Genomic DNA, 21,378 nt, shown 5'->3' on the forward strand with positions numbered 1-21,378 from the left:
AAAAATGCAGACTTTTTAAATGCAATATTAACGGAGATATATTTGACTTTGAAGTTTGCAGCATTTATCGCCAATAATTGAGGGCATGGTTCACAAATTGTGAAATGTAAATGCCTGCATTTCAGAGCCGTAATGTTGTCACTCGGTTGCTTCAACCTCAGCTCATACGGTCACTCACCAACTCACTTGGCTCCGCTCCGGATGAAATTTTTTTTATCTCAATTATTTATGAATGAATCTCAAATCTTTTTCGTCATTTTATGAACAGAACAGTTTCCTTTATTTTGAATCATTTTTCATTCAATTACATTGATTTCATGAAATTTTATCGTACGCGCAAACTGTTTTTAATGCAGTTGATTGAAAATTTATAAAAACTCTAGTACTCTGGTAAAATTTTGTACTGGCATCTGATAGCATACGCAATCAAATATATGTTTCAGAAATTTGAAGTAAATCAGTAGATATATATAAATAATTTTTTATAAATAATATTTCTAAATAAAGTTTTTTCTATGTAAGAGACCCCTTAACATACTGTAAATATTTACCAAAAAATCTAGAAATTATGCTCATCATTTGTAATGAAATTCTTCGTGTTTACATGATTCCCATTGAAAAACAAAGCATATATAGTTATCAGTCCCACACAAGTGTTTCAAACAGTTTTAATGAACGGACTTAATGATGACATGAACGATATCGGTTCCACATATGAATAATGTCAATTATATCCTCTATAATGAATGAAATTTCTTTCGAAAAAAGGAATACAATATTTGTATATTGGACTGACATAAAAAATGGATGAATGTGGTAAAATTCCCTTGATGTAGCACAATCGAGTTCGATAGTGTACATTAAAATGCTTCACTTTTCAAATGAAATGTTTCATTCTTTTAAAAACAGAGACCGTGACTAGAATGATGACGTCATTCGGACGACTGTAAAAGCCATTTTGGGCTATTCTTAGGCGCGAGACGTTTGCATCGTGACAATTACTCACGAGTCATAGATGCAAATTACCGAATGGCCCGGATGCAAGACTCCCTTTGTGACATCAAACTGTGGAAAACTGGTGTCTGTGGAGAAAACCAGCCTGAGTCCACGGACGTCAAAGAAACCATCGTCTTTCAGATGAGGCACAGAGTCCATCTTGGCGGGACTCTTACCGAAATTGGACACGAGTAGCGCTTGTTTTTGGTTGTAGCGGAGTTTTTCTACGACCAGCACGTCGGTTGCGGGATCTCTGGACCAGCTGTATTTCGACTGGGCATATTTTTTGCTGCTTTGGATTAAGCCCAGGACTCGGCCTGGCAACTTTGACCCGGCCTGGGTCACCTCGTGTAAAATGGACTTTTTCAAATAGAACAGACGGCCTAAGTCGACGATTCCCTTGGTTCTCTGTCCGAAGTCAGCTCTCGAAAAGTCCGGGTGGACGGGCAGCCACGGCTTCACGTTGCCGTGAGTAAAGTTCCCATTTGCCGATGCCGACCATTGCATTAGAGTGAGTTGTCCACCTTTGTACACCTGTGAGATTGGGAAAAACATGAGAATAAGTGAGGGAAGTCCAATTGAACACATTTTGATATACTCGATATATCATGTCAATGCCAGAGTACAACGCATCATGACATTTCATCACATCATGATACATCGATTGTCGATGTATTGTGAGGTATTTCGTCATGCCAGAATACAACGCATCTGGTTTCACGAAATAGCTCAAAAATTCCGATGTACAACATATCGTGATTTGCGAGATACACCTCTTCAATGCTGAAAAACAACGCATCAGGTTCCGCGAGATATCTGAGCATCACACTGCATATCATTATTTGCGAGATATTCCGTCACTGACGAAAAAACAGCAGGATCTGTGAAATAGCTCACAGATTCTGATGTACAACAGATTTGCGAGCATTTTTCTTGTAGATAAAAGGGCTTTTAACCAAGAACTCCCCTTCCCCCATATTAAAATGAATGAGTGATGGCAAATCAGTATCCCACATATGGTGCAAGTATAATTCACTTGATGGTCCATAACTAGGATTTTTGTCACCCGGGGCAAACATAATTTTTCCGCCCACACAACTTTAAAATTCGATAATTTTGTAATATGGTGTTCTTTGTTCCCACCTAAAACTGACGCCCCCTAAATTTTGACTCCCGGGACAGTTGTCCCCTGCCCTCCCCCTAGTTACGGCCCTGGTACAACTAAAGAGCAGCCATTCTTATATATAATATAATATTTCCATTGTATAATATTGCCAAAACATCAACTAAATAAAAGAACTTCTATTGACAAAATTGTTTCTTGCACAATTGGTGGATGTGTTTCCGACAAGCGCATGATCATTTACACAATTTTATTCTTTCTCAGATTTAATGAGTTTTGGTAAAAAAAACAAGGAAACAAAATTTTAATCCGAAAAGTAAGGACGAAAGTCCAACGATAATTATACATCTATTATTATTTTGAATCAGTAATTTTAATTCACAGAACTCAAAGCTTTATACAAAAAATAATTGCTCTGTTTTTTTTTATAATCAGGGAAACCCTTGTGCCACATTGTAATGCACTGAAAATACTTGTTGCGGTTTGGCTAAGTGCTCTAAGTTCAATTCCCTATATTTTTCTGCTATTTTTTCCATGCGAAAATCTAGCAAATAGAGCAGCTTTCTTTCCGCATTCTATCTAGGGATCAAGTTCAAGTCTACATACGGGGTGATTATAAAAAAACTATCCCGACATATGGGCCCCTAACTATCATACCATTCACAGAAACTGAATGAAATTTTGGCATAAGGTATTTTGATGTATGCGCTCAAGAATGATATGGAAAACAACAGTGTCACTCTAACAGTTACGGTTACAGTGAGAAAATTTCGAAAATATCAAATGGCAACACCAAGTTTTTTGTATTGGAATGTGATCTCCGTTGTGAAAAACCCTAAATAGCGTTCGAACGGCAACTGTAGCATGAAAATCACCGGCGGTAGATAGGCTAAAAGTGAGGACAACCAATAAGGACAGAGAAGCAGCATAAAATAAAGCATTTTATTGTGTTTCACAAATTTTCCAAATGACCTTGTGGAGGACTAATCAGGCTGGGAAACGGTGTGACGAATGAAACATTAATGCTCTGGTGCACGGCAAAGTCCTTTTTACTTTTTCCTTGCCTAACTCCGGGGATTTTCGTGCTACAGGTGCCATTCCAACGCTATTTAGTGTTTTTCAGTATGGAGATCGCATTCCAATACAAAAAACTTGGTGTTGCCATTTGATATTTTCGAAATTTTTTCCCTGTAACCGTAACTGTTAGAGTGACACTGTTGTTTTCCATAGCATTCTTGAGCGCATACATCAAAATACCTTATGCCAAAATTTCATTCAGTTTCTGTGAATGGTATGATAGTTAGGGGCCCATATGTCGGGATAGTTTTTTTATAATCACTTCGTATAACAAATACGTATAACTCATCAAGACATGATGAGTTTCCCTCTGATACTCAGAGAGGATGGATTTACGCGAATTCAGTTATACCGAAAATTGTGACTGCTCCTGCCTGAACGACTGCAGCTGCACAACTATGCAACGCAATATATTCAAGTACCGCTAGTGATCTATAATTATGTGTTCAGATGGCAAAATGCAATAAGTCACTTTTCCCAAAAAAATAGGTGTTCGCCTTCCGGAGTCCCGTTCATTAAAATTTTGGAAGGTGGCAGAATTTTGTCTTTCTCTCTCAGTTCATGAGGAAACAACGGAGGCAAATTGTAGTAAGTCAAAGAGCCACAGTATCGCATATTGACAAAATATTATTTAAAAATTGCCATTGCACAATTTCAAAAAAAAGTGACTCATAGCATTTTGTCATCTGTGTGAACACAGAATTATCAATCACTAAATAATAAAAACTTTCCGTATAACAAAAACACACACAATTTTTGAAAAATGAAAGCGTAATGTCGAGAGCAAAGCAACTGCGTCACTGCAAGTAGTCAACTGAATGGTTCTGAAGTTTCCTGGCACTTTCGCAAGATAGCAGCTCTGTGCATGCAAATTAAAGAGGTGGGCCGAATGGCAGGGGATGGATTTCGGGGATCTTTCCCTTGTATGATTCTCGAGTATTCGTTAATCCCCATCTGAATTTCGTTTCTAAGAAACGCCTATCGTGAAATCCCTAATGGTGGGTGGGTGGGGGGGGGGAATCTTACAGAGTGGGCATCGGAAGTAAATACCCAAATACCCGAGGATAGGAAATATCCATGAAATTGCATTTTGTGCAGCAAAACAAAAATATAAATTGGATTTTCTTTCATTTTGTAAGGAGAGCCTATTCCCAGGAGCGCCAACAATATCTTCTGTCGCATCACTTTTCTCATTTTGTTGGCGATTCGTGAAAATCTCAGTTTCCCGGAAATCGTAAAAGAAGCGGAAGCCTTGACACCTGCTGTCACACACAAACCAAGTGGGCAATCGATTTCTTTCTTTTTTTTTTCATCTCATCTCTGTGTATGTGTGTGTGTTCGTATCCACCTCCGCAATCTTTTTGTAACTTAGTTGACGATTTTTCCGACTTTAAAGCTTCCGTTGTTATAAAACGGTGATTTTATTTGAGGAAAATGGTGTACGAGCTCCCTGAAGCGCTTTAGAAATATTTGGAGCAAGTAATAACGGTATATAGTTTTCCTCGTAGAATAAATTCAAGCTCGAGAATGCGATAAGAGGTAAGAGGGATTTACAAGATCAATGGTGAAGTGTCCATTTACGGCAACTGCACAAAAATCCTTGTATTATCAAACAAAATGTTTTAGAGGTATCAGTATAGTATTTATTTTATGTAGTATTTTTTTTCACCAAAAGTGGGAGTCTTGACCGGAGTGGACCCCATGCATCCCAAAGGCGAATGTTCCTGAATATTTTCTGCTCGGTGTTCCCAGTAACTTCGCATGCGGCGCCCGAGTGGCGTGGTGGCAAGGTGCTCGTCTACCACCATGAAGGTTGCTATCACGGTCCCGGGTTCAAACCCGAAGGAGGATATAGATAAGATATTTTCCCTAACGAGCTTGAGGTGACTAACGATTGACAGCGCCTTTATTTCCAATCCATTTCATCAACGGCAGTAAATTGCAATAGAGCGATATGACCAGAGTTGGTTTTTGGTAAAATAGTAACTTTTCACCTGTGGTAGTTTGAATTGAGAGATGTGCGGGCTACACACACACACTTGGATGACGTGACACACCTAAGGAAAATAGCGGCGCCTTATCTTTTTTAAATCTGCTTTTTGCTGACTATCGACTCGAAGCCAGGGCCGTCTTAAGAGCATCACATGGGACTCCGGCCAAGTGATTTTTCTGAGGCCCTACGAGGCAGATTCTTGAAAACTTCAACCAGATCTCATTTTTGGGAGGCCCCTTCTTCGCTTGAGGCCCCCGTGCCGTGCCCGGGTAGGCTCATGCCTTAAGACGGCACTGCTCGAAACTCTTACCATGGATGTATTGCCAGTGTTTGCAACGTTTTTTGCAAGACATTTTTGATAAAAATTCGGCACTTATTTCGCTCTCGAAGTTGAGGAGCTGCAGGAAAAATTTCTTTCACTCGTTCACCAGGTAGCTGAAATCGAACACCTTCTAGGTACTCTCAATGACGATGATGCTGTAGAAAGCGAAATTACAATGCGGTTTCGGTAGCCGGCGGAAACCTGCCATAACACCGGGGGACAAAAAACAAGTACCTAGATTCAAGTAAAGGGACAATGGTGGCAATTACGTAGAAAAATAACTCATGAATCAGTCGATAATTTGTAGTTCCGTCAAACGAAAAAGTTTTGAATAAACAGCAGCCGCTTTATCTTTACCTTCCGAACATCTCTCGTATTTTTCGGGACATATTACGTTTATTACGTCTGGCCAAACTCTAGAACAATCCATGTTTTTTCTTTCAATTTCTGTAGGTAAAATCATTTAAGCAAAATGGATTACGACACGCTTGAATCTCCAAACTGCAAGGAAACGAGTTCGGTATTCGAGAGGAAGAGCTAAAATAAATGGTATCGATCCCAAGGAGCAAAGTTGCATCGAGTTAAGGACCACGAAGGTAGAAGAAAGAAGGTGAGAGAGAGAGAGAGAAGGCAACACACACTCGCAACCCTATATCTGTGTGTCTTCTGTTTCGCACTTTATCTCCCTCTGCAACCATTAGTTTACATCTTCTCAACCACGCCCAACAAAATGATTCCGGGAGCAAGCAAAGAAAAGAACAACAACAACAAAATACAACCATTACGTGCCCCCCTCTTTCCCCTAAAAGTACTCATTTTTATGCGAGAAACCGTGATTCATTCGACTCTTAAGCGAACCGATTTCGGGTCTTGGGTTACGGGCAATGTATAATAAGAAAGCTTATCAGTCGATGATAAAATCCATTGGATGTATGAAATGAAACGTGTGTTTTTTGACATGATGACCCATGTGTCCATCGGACCCATGACCCCGAGGGCCAAGTGGGTCCCGTTATTTCACCTGATGTGGCCCGCGACATCAATCTTAATTTTGTGAAAATGAACTAAGTGGCGCATTTATAGATCACTTCAGTGACCCGCGCCATATATACAAATCCCTTGAGTGACCCGTGGCATAATTCCAAGGCACTTAAACGGCCCGCGGCAAATTAACGGTTCACTTAAATGAAAACTAGGTGGTTTCACCTAATTCAAGTGATAGGAACGACAACGCTCGTTAGCGATGATAAAGACCATGGCCCCCCACATCCTGGAGCAGGGCCTATAGGCTGGAACCTTTGGCGGGCCCCCTTCTATAGTTAATTTACAGCGTGAGAGAACAAAAAATTATGTCAATAGTCTCGGGCACTAGGGCTAGAGCCCTATCGCTTCTCTGCCTTTTGGCTAAGATCAAAGTGTAGGGCTAGAGCCCTGTCAGCCCCGCTCTCGTGGGGGGCCATGATAATGACCCCACGTTGTAGCGACCATTCCATTGCAACTACCAGTAGGATAAATCCCAAACGTTTTCATATAACGACTAAAACCTACATGGTTTTTCCTTTATATATAACGACCCTCCGATATAACGCTCGTTTTCGACGGAACGGTGGGGGGGGGGGGTCGTTAAAACTAGCGTTGACTTTATATTCGTTAATGAGATTTCCAGCGGTATTAGTATCCAAAAAGTTTGTTTCCCTGAAATGTTCGTTTTGCTTTTATAACGTCCTATTTTAAAAGAAAGATTAGATTTTTCTCTCGACTGTTATGTGAAAGCAAATTCATCTTCACTTACTTTACTCGAAGATGTTTCGTAGGAATCCTTAAGACCGATCTCATCTCCGTAGAAAATAGACATAGTCCCGGGAAGAAGCGTCAGGACGAAAATCCCATTCACGGTAAACTTTTCGCCGATCCTAGAAGCCAGGCGAGTCGTTTCAACGCTTCCAAAGTGCCACCAGATACAGGGTGGCTTGGAAAACTCTCCGACCCAAGTCCTGATCTCCGTCACCTTGTCCGACATCTTCTCGAAGTCACCGACAGAGAAATCTACTCCGACATCGACAGCGTCGAAGAAAGACGCAATCGAATCAGATGGTCTGTACATATCTTGGAGTTTCTGCAGGCTCTGCGACGAAATGACCAATATCCGCCTGGTTGTGTTGTCACCGAATTCGTCTAGAGCTTCCCTCCATGTTGAGAGTATGCCGAACATGTCACCGTCTGTTCCCAGTTTCATCTCTTCCAGGTGCTTCATATAAAACCCGTCGACACCTAGCGACAGCCAGAAGCGTAGGACTTGGAGCATTTCGTCTTGGACGTAAATGTTGGACCAGTTGAGGTAGATATGGCTGCCGAAAGTACGGTGAGGGTTTGCGCGATCCCTCAGCCTGGTCCTGAGGCTCGACTTCTCCATTGGAGGCTCAACCTGAAACAAACAAAAAGTTACATCGTCAATCATACAACAAAAAATGAACACTTTCAATACGATTCCATATTCAAAAAGAAACATTATTTCTTTCCAAAGGATTTTAACCTCTCCACAGTGTTTTTTTCCCGCTCCTTCTTTAAATGAAATGTATTTCCCCCGCCCCCCGCCCAATGGATCCACCAAAAGGGGAAACCTGGGATTTTTTTGAGAATATGGGGAAAAATAGTTTATTCTAGCTGGAGATTACTTTTTATATGCTGCACGCATGGCCCGCACAAAGGGGGGGGGGGCTTACAGGGCTCTATCCCTGGAGCCCGGGACATTTCTCATCACACTATAAATTAATTACAGAAAGGCCCGTCAAAAGTCTGACCGTTATTTGCATATGGAAGTGTATATATATGTTTTTGAAATGAATATATACTAAAAAGTAGGAAATATACATTGGTATATATTTTTTTTCTTTAATGTATATATTTTCTCGATTTTGGTACATATTTTGGAATTTTTGACTTTTCGGGACTTTTTAATGCATATTTTGGTTTTTTATACGTATTTTGGCCATTTTTATGCACATTTTGAATTTTTTGATGCATATTTTGGCATTCTTAAGCGCATATTTTGGCATTCTTAAGTGCATATTTTGACATTTTTAAGTGCATATTTTCATATTTTTAAGTGAATATTTTGACATTTTTAAGTGCATATTTTGAAATTTTTAAGTGAATATTTTGACATTTTTGAGTGCATATTTTGACATTTTTAAGTGCATATTTTGACATTTTTAAGTGCATATTTTGACATTTTTAAGTGCATATTTTGACATTTTTAAGTGCATATTTTGACATTTTTAAGTGCATATTTGCTTATTTTTAAAGCATATTTTGGCACTTTTTTAGTGTATATAATCCGTGCTCTAGTCATCACATCGTGTAGCGATTTTCGGCAAAGGAACAAGTATTTGATATCTCTCATTTGTTTCTCGTTTAAAAAAAAACGAGGTGTGTTTTCAAACGAGAGATTTTCAATCTTCATACATTAGACTCTGTTTATATAACTTCGTAGGTAAAACTGTTCGTAGGTAAAACTTCGTAGGTAACTGTTGTGTCGGAGATGCATGGTTGCTCTCTCGAGTACCCCTGTTGTTTTTTGTCATGTGTCCGATAATATGCCAGAAGAACTTCGTCAGAAATAAGAATTTTTTTCATGAAGCTCAATCCAAACACCATGGGTCTGATCTTTCGACTCCCATGAATTTAGTCTCTCTCCATTTGAACTGACCTTTAGATTCTGGCATTATGCATCCACGTGGAATGAAACTTCGAATAAAAAATACAAAATTTGAAAATAATCCTCAAGTATAATATCTCGTCGGAAAAAAAAAAACTATCGGGTATAATATAAATGGACAAATAACTATACATTGTAATGTCGAGCTGAACTCTATACAGCGTGCGTGTAATTAAACTGATGGTCAGAACTATAAGGGGTGATAGAACTCGCCAAAACAGACAACTTTCACGATACAATATGGGGTCGGAAAGCAAGCGCAGAGCAGATAGGGCGCTTTCTCTGAAGTGGATGAAACCTCGTCTTTCGCAGAACCCGTCATTCAGCTGCTATCCGTTCGCCGATGTGACGCCTGTATTGCAGCTGGTGGTCGCTACGTCTGAGCGTTTGTTGTAAAAGTTTCGATATAATAAAGATTCTTTGTTCTTAATTATTCGTCTCTTTACTGTGTTCTTCATTTTCACCACCAGGTGCCAGGTGCCAGGTGCGGATTTAATTCTGACCCCAAATTGCATGGTGAAAGTTGTTTGTTTTTGCGAACTCTATCACCTCTTACAGTTCTGACCATCAGTTAAGTTACACCCTGTATAATGCCGAATTTTGTCGTAAACTAGACGCAATTCAGCCGTAAACTAGTATCCGATCCATCAATCCAAGCCCGCTCAATATTTGCCCTCATCTCGATAATATCGATAGAAATATTGGGTTTGAGCCCCCGCCCCACACTACTTTTGTGTCCTCCCAATATTTTCAATAATTTCAGGCCTTTCCATATCGTACTTGATATTATTACTACATAATTGGATAATGCAAACACACTAGTAAGATTTAAATCCTCTCTCTGCGAAAGTATTCTAATGTACACAAGCAAAAACAAACATAGGAAAAAAAGGAAAAAAATTTCGAGATAAAAATGTATTTTTCCCTACTAACAAAACAAAAATTGTCGAAGTTCCTTCTTATCTGAAATCGGCGCGTACACTTGGCAAGTGAAAGAATGCTGTTTTGCATTTTTGTTCATAGAACTTCCGACGCAATATTACGTCAGAAACGTTGAACGAGTTAAGATGTGTTTCTTCATAATTTACCAATGTTTAACGTTGAATCACATTTAAAAAGCATTTGCATTACCACATGATGAATATGTGGACTATGAGCAATAACTATATGCTTGAAAACTGAAAACGAAATAACAAACACATGTTTTATACAAATAAAAATACAAATGCAAAGGCAAAAACTGGCAAGCTGCCCAACGAGATGGATGAAAAAAACCCGAAATAACCATAAAAATATGGAAATGCAATAAAAATTCGAATATTTAGCAACCCAAAATAAAAGCAATTTTTATGAATAAATTGGGAGTGCAGTCAAGTCACAATGGAGGCAGTTTGTTTATTTTCGTGCTCCGTTAAAAATTTTGTTTTAAAACGTGAATATTAGGTTATGGCAGGCCGTAAATGCGTAATTATTGCCTATTAAGTGTAGGAGTGGGGGTTCACATATGTGGAGTTGTGTGGTGGTGTGATGTAGGAAAAAAATTTGGATATTGTTAATGCCACACGTGCTATATCGGTGCAGTCGCGATCAACGGGCGACGGTTACCATCTTCCGCTATCAATGACTGGAAATTTTCAGTGACAATCGGTGTAAATTTTTCATTTGATTTGTCGGCGGGAATGTCAGCTTCAAAACGGTATGAAGATCATTCAAACATTCCAAGTAGTTCGAAGTGGATGGTATGATTACAAACTCCGGATATAAACTTCAATGGTTTTCAAGCGGTGAAGGTGAACTACATTTGAGGACAGTTTGGACATGATAGGGGTGAGTGATTTTCGAAACTTGATAGCAGAGATCATTAACCAGAACATTTGCTATAATTGAACCTGTTAATCGTTGCCATAACTCTTATAATTGGGGAGATATGATTTTGTAAAAAGAATCCAATGTTGTGTGTATGACTCGCCATTTTCGAACCAGGTGACAAGTTTTATTATACATGTAAATGGTTTTTGGACTTTCCACTGCATTTTGTCATGTTTGGTGTTTGACGTCCGGAATTGTTTCTTTAACTGATTTTCTTTTGCCATGGTAAAAGTTTTTTGACGAACATTATACTATTAATATTTTGTGAACGAATTTCATTTGGTGACCATTCAACCGGGTCACACATGTTTCTCATGCATTGGTGTTCATAATTCGTAGTGGTGTTAATAGTTTTGTGCTGAATTTTCATTTCTGAACATTTTACTATAATTTTTTGTGAACGATTTTCATTTGGCGACCATTCAGTCGAGTCGCATACATGTTTCTCATGTGTGGTTATTCGTTATAATTGGTAATGGTGTTAATAGTTTTGGACTGAACTTTCATTTTTGAACATTTTACTATAATTTCTGTGAACGGATTGATTTTGTGACCATTCAGTCAGGTCACGCATACGTGTCTCATGTGTTAATATTCTTTATAATTGGTATTATAAGTTTATTATTATGTTTATTATATTTATATGTTTCTCATGGTGTTAATAGTTTTGTACTGAATTTTCATTTTTGAACATTTTACTTTAATTTTTGTGAACGGATTTGATTTGGTGACCATTCAGTCAGGTCACGCATACGTTTCTCATGTGCTAATATTCTTCATAATTGGTAGTGCCGTTAATAGTTTTGTACTGACTATGGATAAGTCAAATAAGACACCTGTAGGGATCCCAGCTTTTGATTCAAACATGGACAAAAAAGATACCCTTGTGGGAACTTCAAATCAACCAGACTGTACAGATCACCCATTCCATAAGGACATGAACACGTCAAATCCAATACTAGATCTTGAGAGAAGCGAGCACAATGAACGGGATAAAAAGAAAAAAGACCAGAGAGATCATCCAATCAACAAGAAAGCCTCCAAAATTCACCAAGTCTTTAAAAATTTGGCCAGGTCTTTCAATGAAACCTTCAATATTAGCTCCCGTTTAGTAACATCGGAAAAATCAGATGTCTCCATCTCGTCGTCAAACTCATCGATTGGCTCCCTCTCATCTTCGTCGTCAACGTCAGACGTGGTCTACAAACTGAATTCCTGCAACTCACAAACATCAATTTCGAATAAAGCAGAGCTGATAAAACGGAAACATAAAATGGGTATTTTCAACATACAGAAAACATCTTCATTTGCGCATAATGAACAACTAGAAAAGCAAGACTCGCTCAAGTTCAGCATAGAAGATTCAGAATGTCAGAGGAGAGTCTTTCGAGCAACTGATGCCTCTAATGAACCGATTACATTTACAAGTCAAGTAGCAGTGAAAATCCCATTGACAGAAAAGACACAAAACATAGATCTTGAAACAACGGAAACGAAAACTGAACCCTCAATGGTATTGAATAATAACACTCTACATGATCTACAGACTTCCTCTGTAGAAGAAATGGCGAGTAATTCCGGGGAACAGGAACAGGGCAGTGAATCAAAGACACTCCTCTCTACTGATGATCTCAATTACAATGATTCGCAAAGTCAGTTGGGTGTTTCAAACACACCACCTTCTTGTCGGCGCAAACAGCTTGGTAAACTAAATACTGACATATCTTGTGACCCTGAATCTCACTCGAAAGGAACTTCTCTCTCACTAAATACATCGACGGTCCAACAACTCAATCACTTTCCTTCGAAAATAATGGACTCATCAGTTGAATCATGGGATGAAGGCAGTTATATGGATTCTCTACCAGAGGGAATTGATTACACCGGGAACGACAAGGAACTTCAGACAATGCTTGACTTTTTAGACTTCAAGAAAGAGAAACTTGATAAAAGCCACTTTCTCTTACAAGAGAAGTCAGCAGAAATACAGAACCTCACTTCACATAAAAATTCCAAAAGTTATAAGAGTGGAAAAAAAAAGAAAAGTTCAGGTAAACAAAACGTCAAGTCTCAAGTTAAGAAAAAGAGTGAGGAGAACAATGCTGCCAATATGAACATTTCCCAAGAAACAGAAAGTTTAAAAACCTCCAAGGGAAAAAAAGAGAACCTTGAGATAAGGGTGAAAAAACAAACTCAATATGAAGACAAACTTTGCTCTCAGATCAAGAATACCAAAAAAACTTCTCGTCGGTTAGAAACACCCAACTCCGCTGAAAAACCTGTCAGACGAAGTTCATCAAGACTTAAGGAAAAAGACAAGAACCTTGCCATATCTAGGGGTCAAGGAGATTCTGAGGATCTCCTCAAGCCCATTTTGATAACAGAAATGCAATCCAGTGATAATTTGAGTAAAAATAATTCTGTAACCTTACCTTCTCAACAAGCATCATCTGAAGTCATATCCAAACTCAACGGTCAACAAGTATATGCACAAAAAACGATGGGTGTCACTACTTCAATCTCAAGTGATTTTTCAGCACATAAGACACTCCAACCAAATGTACACGTACTCCTGGAGGAGCTTCGGGAAATTTTGAACTCCTATACAAGTGATAAAGCCAGAGGAAATGTAGGGTTCTGCATTCCCGCTAAACAACGCAAAAGAAGCAATAAAATAATTGATGCAATCAATATCTGGGCAGACAACATCCTCAAATCTACTAGGGACAACTTCTGCCAAACAGAAATATCTTCTCCTCAGGAACAAACGCTCACTTCGACTACACCACATTTTTTTACTCAGTCTCACCAAGACCGTCTCTCAGCTCAACCACAGATCGAGAAACTTCTCCAACAGCAGATTAGCAATATGGGTGAGATGCGCAACAGAGCACCACAACAACCTCCAAAACCACAAAGAGATGTCGCCAAAGCAACTCACAGAGAGGCTGGAGTCAACACCAACATTCCAGAAGTATCGCATGATCTGCCACAATCAGAGAAAGTTACATTATCTCCATCTGCAACCACATCAATTAACACTGCAACTAGTATTAAAGCTGTCAACACCTACATCTCTGGAGTTGGAACTCGGGCAAGACTTGAACAGTGGTTAAGCAATAATTACAACCTCCCTGCAGCGTCACTGGAAAAAACCAACTCTATGATAGATTCTATTGTGGAATGGATTGAGGAGACTATAAAACAAGAACTCAGTGGTTTGACACAAACAGACTCCCCATCACCACAAGGGCAATGCCTTGAAAAACAACATGGAACTGCGAGAAAATCGGCAGAGAAGAATTTGCCCATTGTGGCTAATTCTGAAAAAATCACACAGATATCAATTCCCATACCTTCCCCTCCTCAACAAAAGGACTCTGTAATATCAAATCACGTAGCTGAATTGAATGACAGTTCATCTTCATATGTCATACTTGACGAGATCTCTTCCAATACGGAAAATCCTTACCAAGAAGTCAGCTACAGGAAGAAGCAGAGGAAAAACAAGAATCGGCAGATCTATTCAGTGCTGTTATACAAGAACAGATTGGCTCAACCACATCAAAGTAACAGTAACAACCAAATTATTATCAAAAAATTTGAGAAAAAAATTCACAACATCAGACATATTAGAAATGGTACGGCAGTTGATTGTTACACTAAAGAAGACTGTAAAAACATCCAAAGATTTATACTCAACAACCGAAGCCTCCGGCAGTACATATATGTTGTGTGCCCAGGGACCGATGGTTTTAAACAGCACCGACCTCAACCGCAAACATATGCAGGGGTTAAAACTTCAAATAACAAGAACTTTGGACGTACTTTCAATAATAAAACAACAGCAATGTATCAGAAAAATCCAAACCTCTTGGGTGATATTGTCTATGAGTCCGAGGAACAGAATTATAAGAGAGAGGCCTCTTCGGCATTCAGATTTGGATCCGGCTTGGTTTTCTACAATCGTTGTCATCTTAAGAATCATAGTGAAATTCGAAGCAGTCGTACTACATATGCAGGAATCTCTTGTGCTAACCAGAGAAATCTAACCTCAAGAGCTTGTAATACCGTGCATAAGTATGCCGATATCAATGAATCTAAACTGACATTAAACGCTATTGACCAAAAGGACATCAAGCAAGTTATGAATGACTTAGAAGAACAGTTAAAATACAGCAATCTACAGGAGCTCATTGCTAGTGCTAGAATAGATGAACATAGAGGTCAAATCACTTTGATATGTACAGACTCGTCGGCTGCAAAGGTGATAAGTTCGGCAGTCGCGAACAATTTCAAGTTGAAGTTGTTCGGCAGTCGCGAACAATTTCAAGTTGAAGTTACACTTGAGAAATTGATAACAAGATAACACATCGTTTTCCTACACATATAAGTCAGGTAGCTTATTATATATATAACTATTTTAATATTACATTTGATATACAATGCCTCAAGATAACATCAAGGACGCAATAGCCAACTCCCGGATAACAGGTCAAAATAGCAGACGGGAAAAACACCCAAGATTATGTCGACAAGAGCAAATTCAATGCTCTTCAATGACACCATCTCCAATGGGCAATCTCAAAATACTACAAATAAATGTAGATCGAACTAGAGCGGCAATAAACTTGCTTGTAGATACAGCAATCAAGGATAAGATTGACATAATTGCCTTGCAGGAGCCAGGAATATCAGGGAAGCCACTGCGCGGATTTCCGAAAAGATGGAAAAGATGGATGTCCAGAAATGGGAAAGCGGCAATCCTGGTGCTCAATCCAGACATTAACCCTATGACATATCATACGAGCAACAACATCACATCGATTAGAATCTCACAGCCTCAACATGATCTAATATTAGCTAGTGCGTACTCTTCACCAAAAGATTGTGTTGAGAATGTTCTTAAAGAAATGGACCAACTATTGAAACTGTCCACACAAGCGAACTTATTGTTGTGCGGCGACCTCAATAGTCATCACCCGCTCTGGGGAGACCATAGAACAGATACTAGAGGAAATAAGCTCATTGATTATTCTAATAGGAACAATTTATATTTTCTCGACCATAGTAATTCTCCTCCCACCTTCGAGACGGATTATGGGAAAGGATGGCCGGATGTGACTATTACGAACTCGCATGCAACACTACTGAATACATCTTGGAAAGTGGACGAGAAAGTGACTCTCAGCGGACATAAATACATTTATATACAAACGAATGTGACTATTTTCCAAAAGCCACAGAGACGATATAAAATAACAGCGAGGAAGCTAAAGGTTTTCATCTTGAAAACAAAAAGCGTAATTGAAACAATACAATACAATTTGAGGAAATGTCAAGACAACAAAACCCTCCAACAAATATGCCAGGAACTAATGACCTATATTACTAACATGTGTGAGCAGACATTTCCAAAAGTGAAACCTTCACCAATTCAAAACCTCGCATGGTGGAATGATGAACTAACGTTAGAAAGGAAACGTCTGCGAGCACTAAAGAGGAGGTGTGAAAGAGAAAATGACACAGACACTCAAATAAGGTTAAAGCAATTATATCGAAAAGAAATTGCATTATACAAAAAGAAAATCAACAGGGCAAAAAAAGAAGGCTGGATGAGATTTTGTGAAAAAGCGACGGCCTTTTGGGAAAGCATACAAGACCGTCACAAATACAAACTCATTTCTTCCCCAAACATTCCTCGTAAATCCTGATCATCCAACAACATCTTTGCAAGCTGCCCAAAACATTTTAGAAGAAATTTTCCCCAAAAATAATGGGGAAAATGAAAATACTGTAATGCAGTCAAGAAATAAGCAGAATACTGATACCAGAAACGATCCACCTTTCTCAATTCAAGAAATTAATAGAATAATTGATAAACTAAATGTGAAAAAAGCTCCCGGTCCTGATGGAATAACAAACGCATTGATTAAAAGTATACATGCTTTCCACAAGTTCTTTTTCCTGACTCTCTTCAATAAATGCCTCAGCTTCAATATTTTCCCTACAGCATTCAAGAAAGGGCAACTGATACTTTTTCTAAAACCAGGAAAAGATCCGAACAATATCAATTCATACCGTCCAATAATTCTTCTAAACACAATCGGCAAAATTCTCGAAAAATTGCTGACACAAAGAATCAACTACTACATCGAGAAAACGAAGTGGATCAGCGATAAACAACATGGATTCAGAAAAGGGTTCTCGACGGAGACAGCACTATCAAAGATTCATGACAGCATACAAACATTTAAGAGCCAAAAACAAGATGTTGCCCTAATATCAATAGATATTAAGGGAGCTTTCAATAACATTTCACATAAAACAATAGTAAAGCAACTTCTCAACATCTCAATGCCGGACAATGTGAGAAGAACAATGATTGATGCAATCAGAGAAAGACAGATATCCCTTCTTACGGATGAAGGTGAGGCCACTATAATTCAAACAAAAGGGTGCCCTCAAGGTTCCTGTAGTGGGCCTATGATGTGGAACCTTGTCATAAATGATTTACTTACGAAAAACTGGCCAGAAAATATAAAGATTCAAGTGTATGCGGATGATATTGCTATGGTAATTGGTGATTCAACAATCCGCAAGGTCACCGAGCACGCAAAAACAGCAATGGTATTATTGGATACATGGCTCACAAAAAATAATTTAGAGATCGAATTCTCCAAATCCAATTACTTATGGATTTCTCACAAAAAGGGAAGACCAACCATTAGACTGCGAAACAATCCAATAAGACACAATATGAACATCAAATATTTAGGAATAATGTTTGATAGAAACCTGACATGGTTCAAACATGTGAATTATCTGATCACGAAAACACAGAAATGTTTACAAAATTTTAAAAGAATGGCTGGTCCTGCATGGGGCATTAATACGAAAATTAGAAATACGCTTTATAAAGTGGTCGCCATCCGCATTATAGCATATGGTGTTATCGCATGGTTCGGTGATCCCAAACAACAACTAAGAACAAAAGTAGACTCTCTTCAAAGAAAATTTCTGCTATTCATCACTGGAGCCTATTCCACAACACCAAACAGTGCGTTACAAGTATTAACTAACAATCCTCCTCTACATATACTTTTGGAAAACGAAGTACAGAAAGCAAATTTAAGGCTAAAGCGCGAGATTAATATAAACAATGTAACATATCTTCCTACAGATGTAGAGCATAAACATCCACCATGGACGTATCACCCGGTGAAAGATATTTTGCCAACACAGGTCTTGACCATAGATGTAGAAGAATCAACAAATCGAATTATTTTCACAGACGGTTCAAAGACCGTGGATGGCGTAGGGGCCGCCTACATCAGTATATACATGGGTGAAGTAACAGACAAATGGAACTGCCGATTGCTAAATAACAACACTGTATTTCAAGCAGAGTTATACGCAATCTGGATGGCGGTCAGTTATGCAAAAAATTGTGCAGAAAAATCAACTATAAAGACAGACAGCATGTCATGTATACAGGCAATACGAGACGTAGAATCCCCTTATAGCCTAGTGCATGACATTAGAAAAACACTGATGGACCACAGGAAGATTGCAATACGATGGGTGAAAGCTCATGTTGGCATTGAGGGGAATGAAATGGCGGATAAATTCGCAAAAGAGGCTACAAAACACCAACATGAAAACCATCTAATGAAATTACCGGCATCCTACATTAAAGATCTGCTCTTGCAAGAAGCGTCAGAGAAATGGCAACACCATTGGCAAATATGCACAACTGGAAGAAAAGTCTTCGACCAAAAGTGGGTAAAATGAAAGAAGTCATGCCAAGAGAAATAGTAATGTTCCTCACAGAACACGGTCCATTCGGTGAATACATGCAAAGGTTCAAAATCAGCCGGACCAGTACGTGTAGATGCGGCCATCCAGGAAGCGTGATACACTATGTGACACAGTGTGAGTACACAAAGGGATACCATTTACAGGCGCCACCGAACGGACGAGAGATCTTGTGGAAACGGAAAATTATTTTACAAAGATCTGCAACGAGGAAACTACAACAAGTCTTGGGCTATCTGATAAATTATAAAGAAACTATTTTGATAATAACTGGAAGTAGTGAACAATCCACTAGTGATTCGGAAGTGGAATCTGAAACGGATGCGGGTTCCATATAGAGGGGCGCACTTGGGCTCCTAAACCATAACATTTGAGTAATACACCCTGTATAATTTATGAATGTTTTTGTATATACAATTTCATAGTATGATGGTGGTTTAGTAACCTTGTATATTAGTAGGAGCTCATTATGGCAATTGTTGTGAATATGTGACGTACATAGTAATGTTTATGTGTATCAACAATTATTATAAAAATGGGAATTTATATTTTGTAATTAGCGTATATTATGTAAATATGTGTGGGTAATTCAAATGTGATCGCTGCCACCCAGCACTGTGAACAGGGGCTGTATTTGATTGTTCCCGCCGCACTTTTTAGTATGATAGTAATTTGTAACCTTGAATATATATTTGTATGAGTTTATGGTGATATTTGTACCCAATACTACCTTCATACAGTAATGTTTTTGTGCATTCCCAATGGTATAAAAAAAGGGAAATTTTTGTAAAGTAAATAATATATGCATGTAATTCAAATGTGAATGCCCAGCACTGTCAACGGAGGCTCTGTTTGATTATTCCCGTTGCAGTGCAGGCTCTGTGTGAATTCTGTGTGTGTGTGTGTGTATATTGCATATTCTGCAATAGGTCAGGCAAAACTGCTCAGCACTGTGAACGGAGGCTTTGTTACTTCGTTTCCCGTCACAGTCGAGGCGCGGTATATATGTAATTTGTATACATTGTGTATTGTGTATTTTGATCATTCTCAAAGCTCTCCCACTTCAACTTGCCAGCTTCTTCCTCTTCTTTCTTGCCCACAAGTCTTTTCCACATTTCTTTCGGAATCCCAGGCTGCGGTCTCCGGCCCTTATGTGCCACTGGGCGCACGTGCAATTTTTCTCCCTAGTCATTGGATTCAGTCACCCATTTTTGTCAAATGGCTCGTATGTTGCATTGGTTGATGGCTGTCTTCCTGGGGAGAACGACGCGAGTAATTCGAAACTTGCGAGCACGGGGCAAGGGAAGCCACCACTATAAATCTTTGCTTACTTTTCCGACACAACTCTGCCTCTTTTGAGGGAACGGAAGTAAGGTGCTTTGCATCAGTCCGGGGTTGTGAGCGGTTCTATCTATCTATCTATCTATGAATAAATTGAAAACTGAGAGAAAAACTATAATGCATTTTGCCCATAAAGAAATTATACAAAAAAGCAATACTCCATTTATTTTCCCATGCTGAAATGATATTTAAGTTGATCTGGTGTAACTAAGGCTGGGATCATAGCCTAGCATCCCTATGGCTAGGATTCTCAACTACACTCATTAGTATCGAGTCATCTGAGACTTTGCTAAACACCTGATCGATTTTATCGATATAAAAGTGAAAAACGTATGGGACCAATCACACTTCCTTGAAGAACTCCACTTAAGACATGTTCAGACAGTTCATGCAAATCGCGATTTGCATCGCGATCCTACAATCGCGATTCTGTTCCATTCAACAAACTTCCCCAATTCTAATCTCATGTAAACGCTTCAAGAGTTTACCATGTTGATCCCGATAGAATGCCTTTTGGAAATCCAGATAGGTAACAGGCAATAGTTGCAATGAAGCCAAACGGTACTCGATTTCAACCCACGTATTTTCTAACATCGATTGCTAAAAAATCTCGTTCTTCTCTTTGGTTCCCCAATGCTGGTTACTCATGTGGCGTAAACTTTGTACTATTACACATACGAGGTTTGTTCAAAATGTGTCCGATCCTAATTTTTTGTTCGTGAAACAATGAAGCTAGGGAGGCGTGGTTTGGTGGACGTATGTAGGAAGGCCCACTGAGCATGTTTGAATTTTTTCCTGCCTGCAGAAAGCTGCCAGTCACCGGCAGACCGCTGATGAGTGAGGAAGTGTAACGTCGCATTTCGTTTTTGACAAAATGGCAGAAAAATTTGAACAATGCTACTGCGCTACTCGTGATGAAGCTGTCAATTGCGATGAAGAAACTCTTGATAGTACTACTTGTTGATGGTTACACCACGCGGTGCGTACTCGTGATGAGCCACGCCACTGGAGTCAGCATAACTTTGACAGTCCATCTCATGAAGACCAAATTCACAGTCAAAATAGAATGGACGGATCCAAATGCTCGCCTTGTCTGCAAGCTCTCTCATCGTGATTCGACG

General features: G+C 39.0%; 1 protein-coding gene across 1 annotated transcript in view; it reads right to left on the reverse strand.

Annotated features, from left to right (window-relative positions):
- Window positions 1-650: 650 nt before the first annotated feature.
- LOC149063723 (maltase A2-like) overlaps window positions 651-21,378 on the reverse strand; it is a 61,831-nt gene continuing 41,103 nt past the window's right edge. The window contains exons 4-5 of the mRNA XM_089255892.1: window positions 7,304-7,936; window positions 651-1,530 (exon numbers count right to left, since the gene is read on the reverse strand). Coding sequence (XP_089112018.1) covers window positions 1,003-1,530; window positions 7,304-7,936 — 1,161 coding nt within the window. The 3' untranslated portion in view covers window positions 651-1,002. The remainder of the gene's footprint in view (window positions 1,531-7,303; window positions 7,937-21,378) is intronic.

Source organism: Pholcus phalangioides, unplaced genomic scaffold, assembly GCF_987345545.1.
Source record: "Pholcus phalangioides strain wild (caught in Gottingen) unplaced genomic scaffold, Ppha-v1.0 ptg000172l_1, whole genome shotgun sequence".
NCBI lineage: Eukaryota > Metazoa > Arthropoda > Arachnida > Araneae > Pholcidae > Pholcus > Pholcus phalangioides.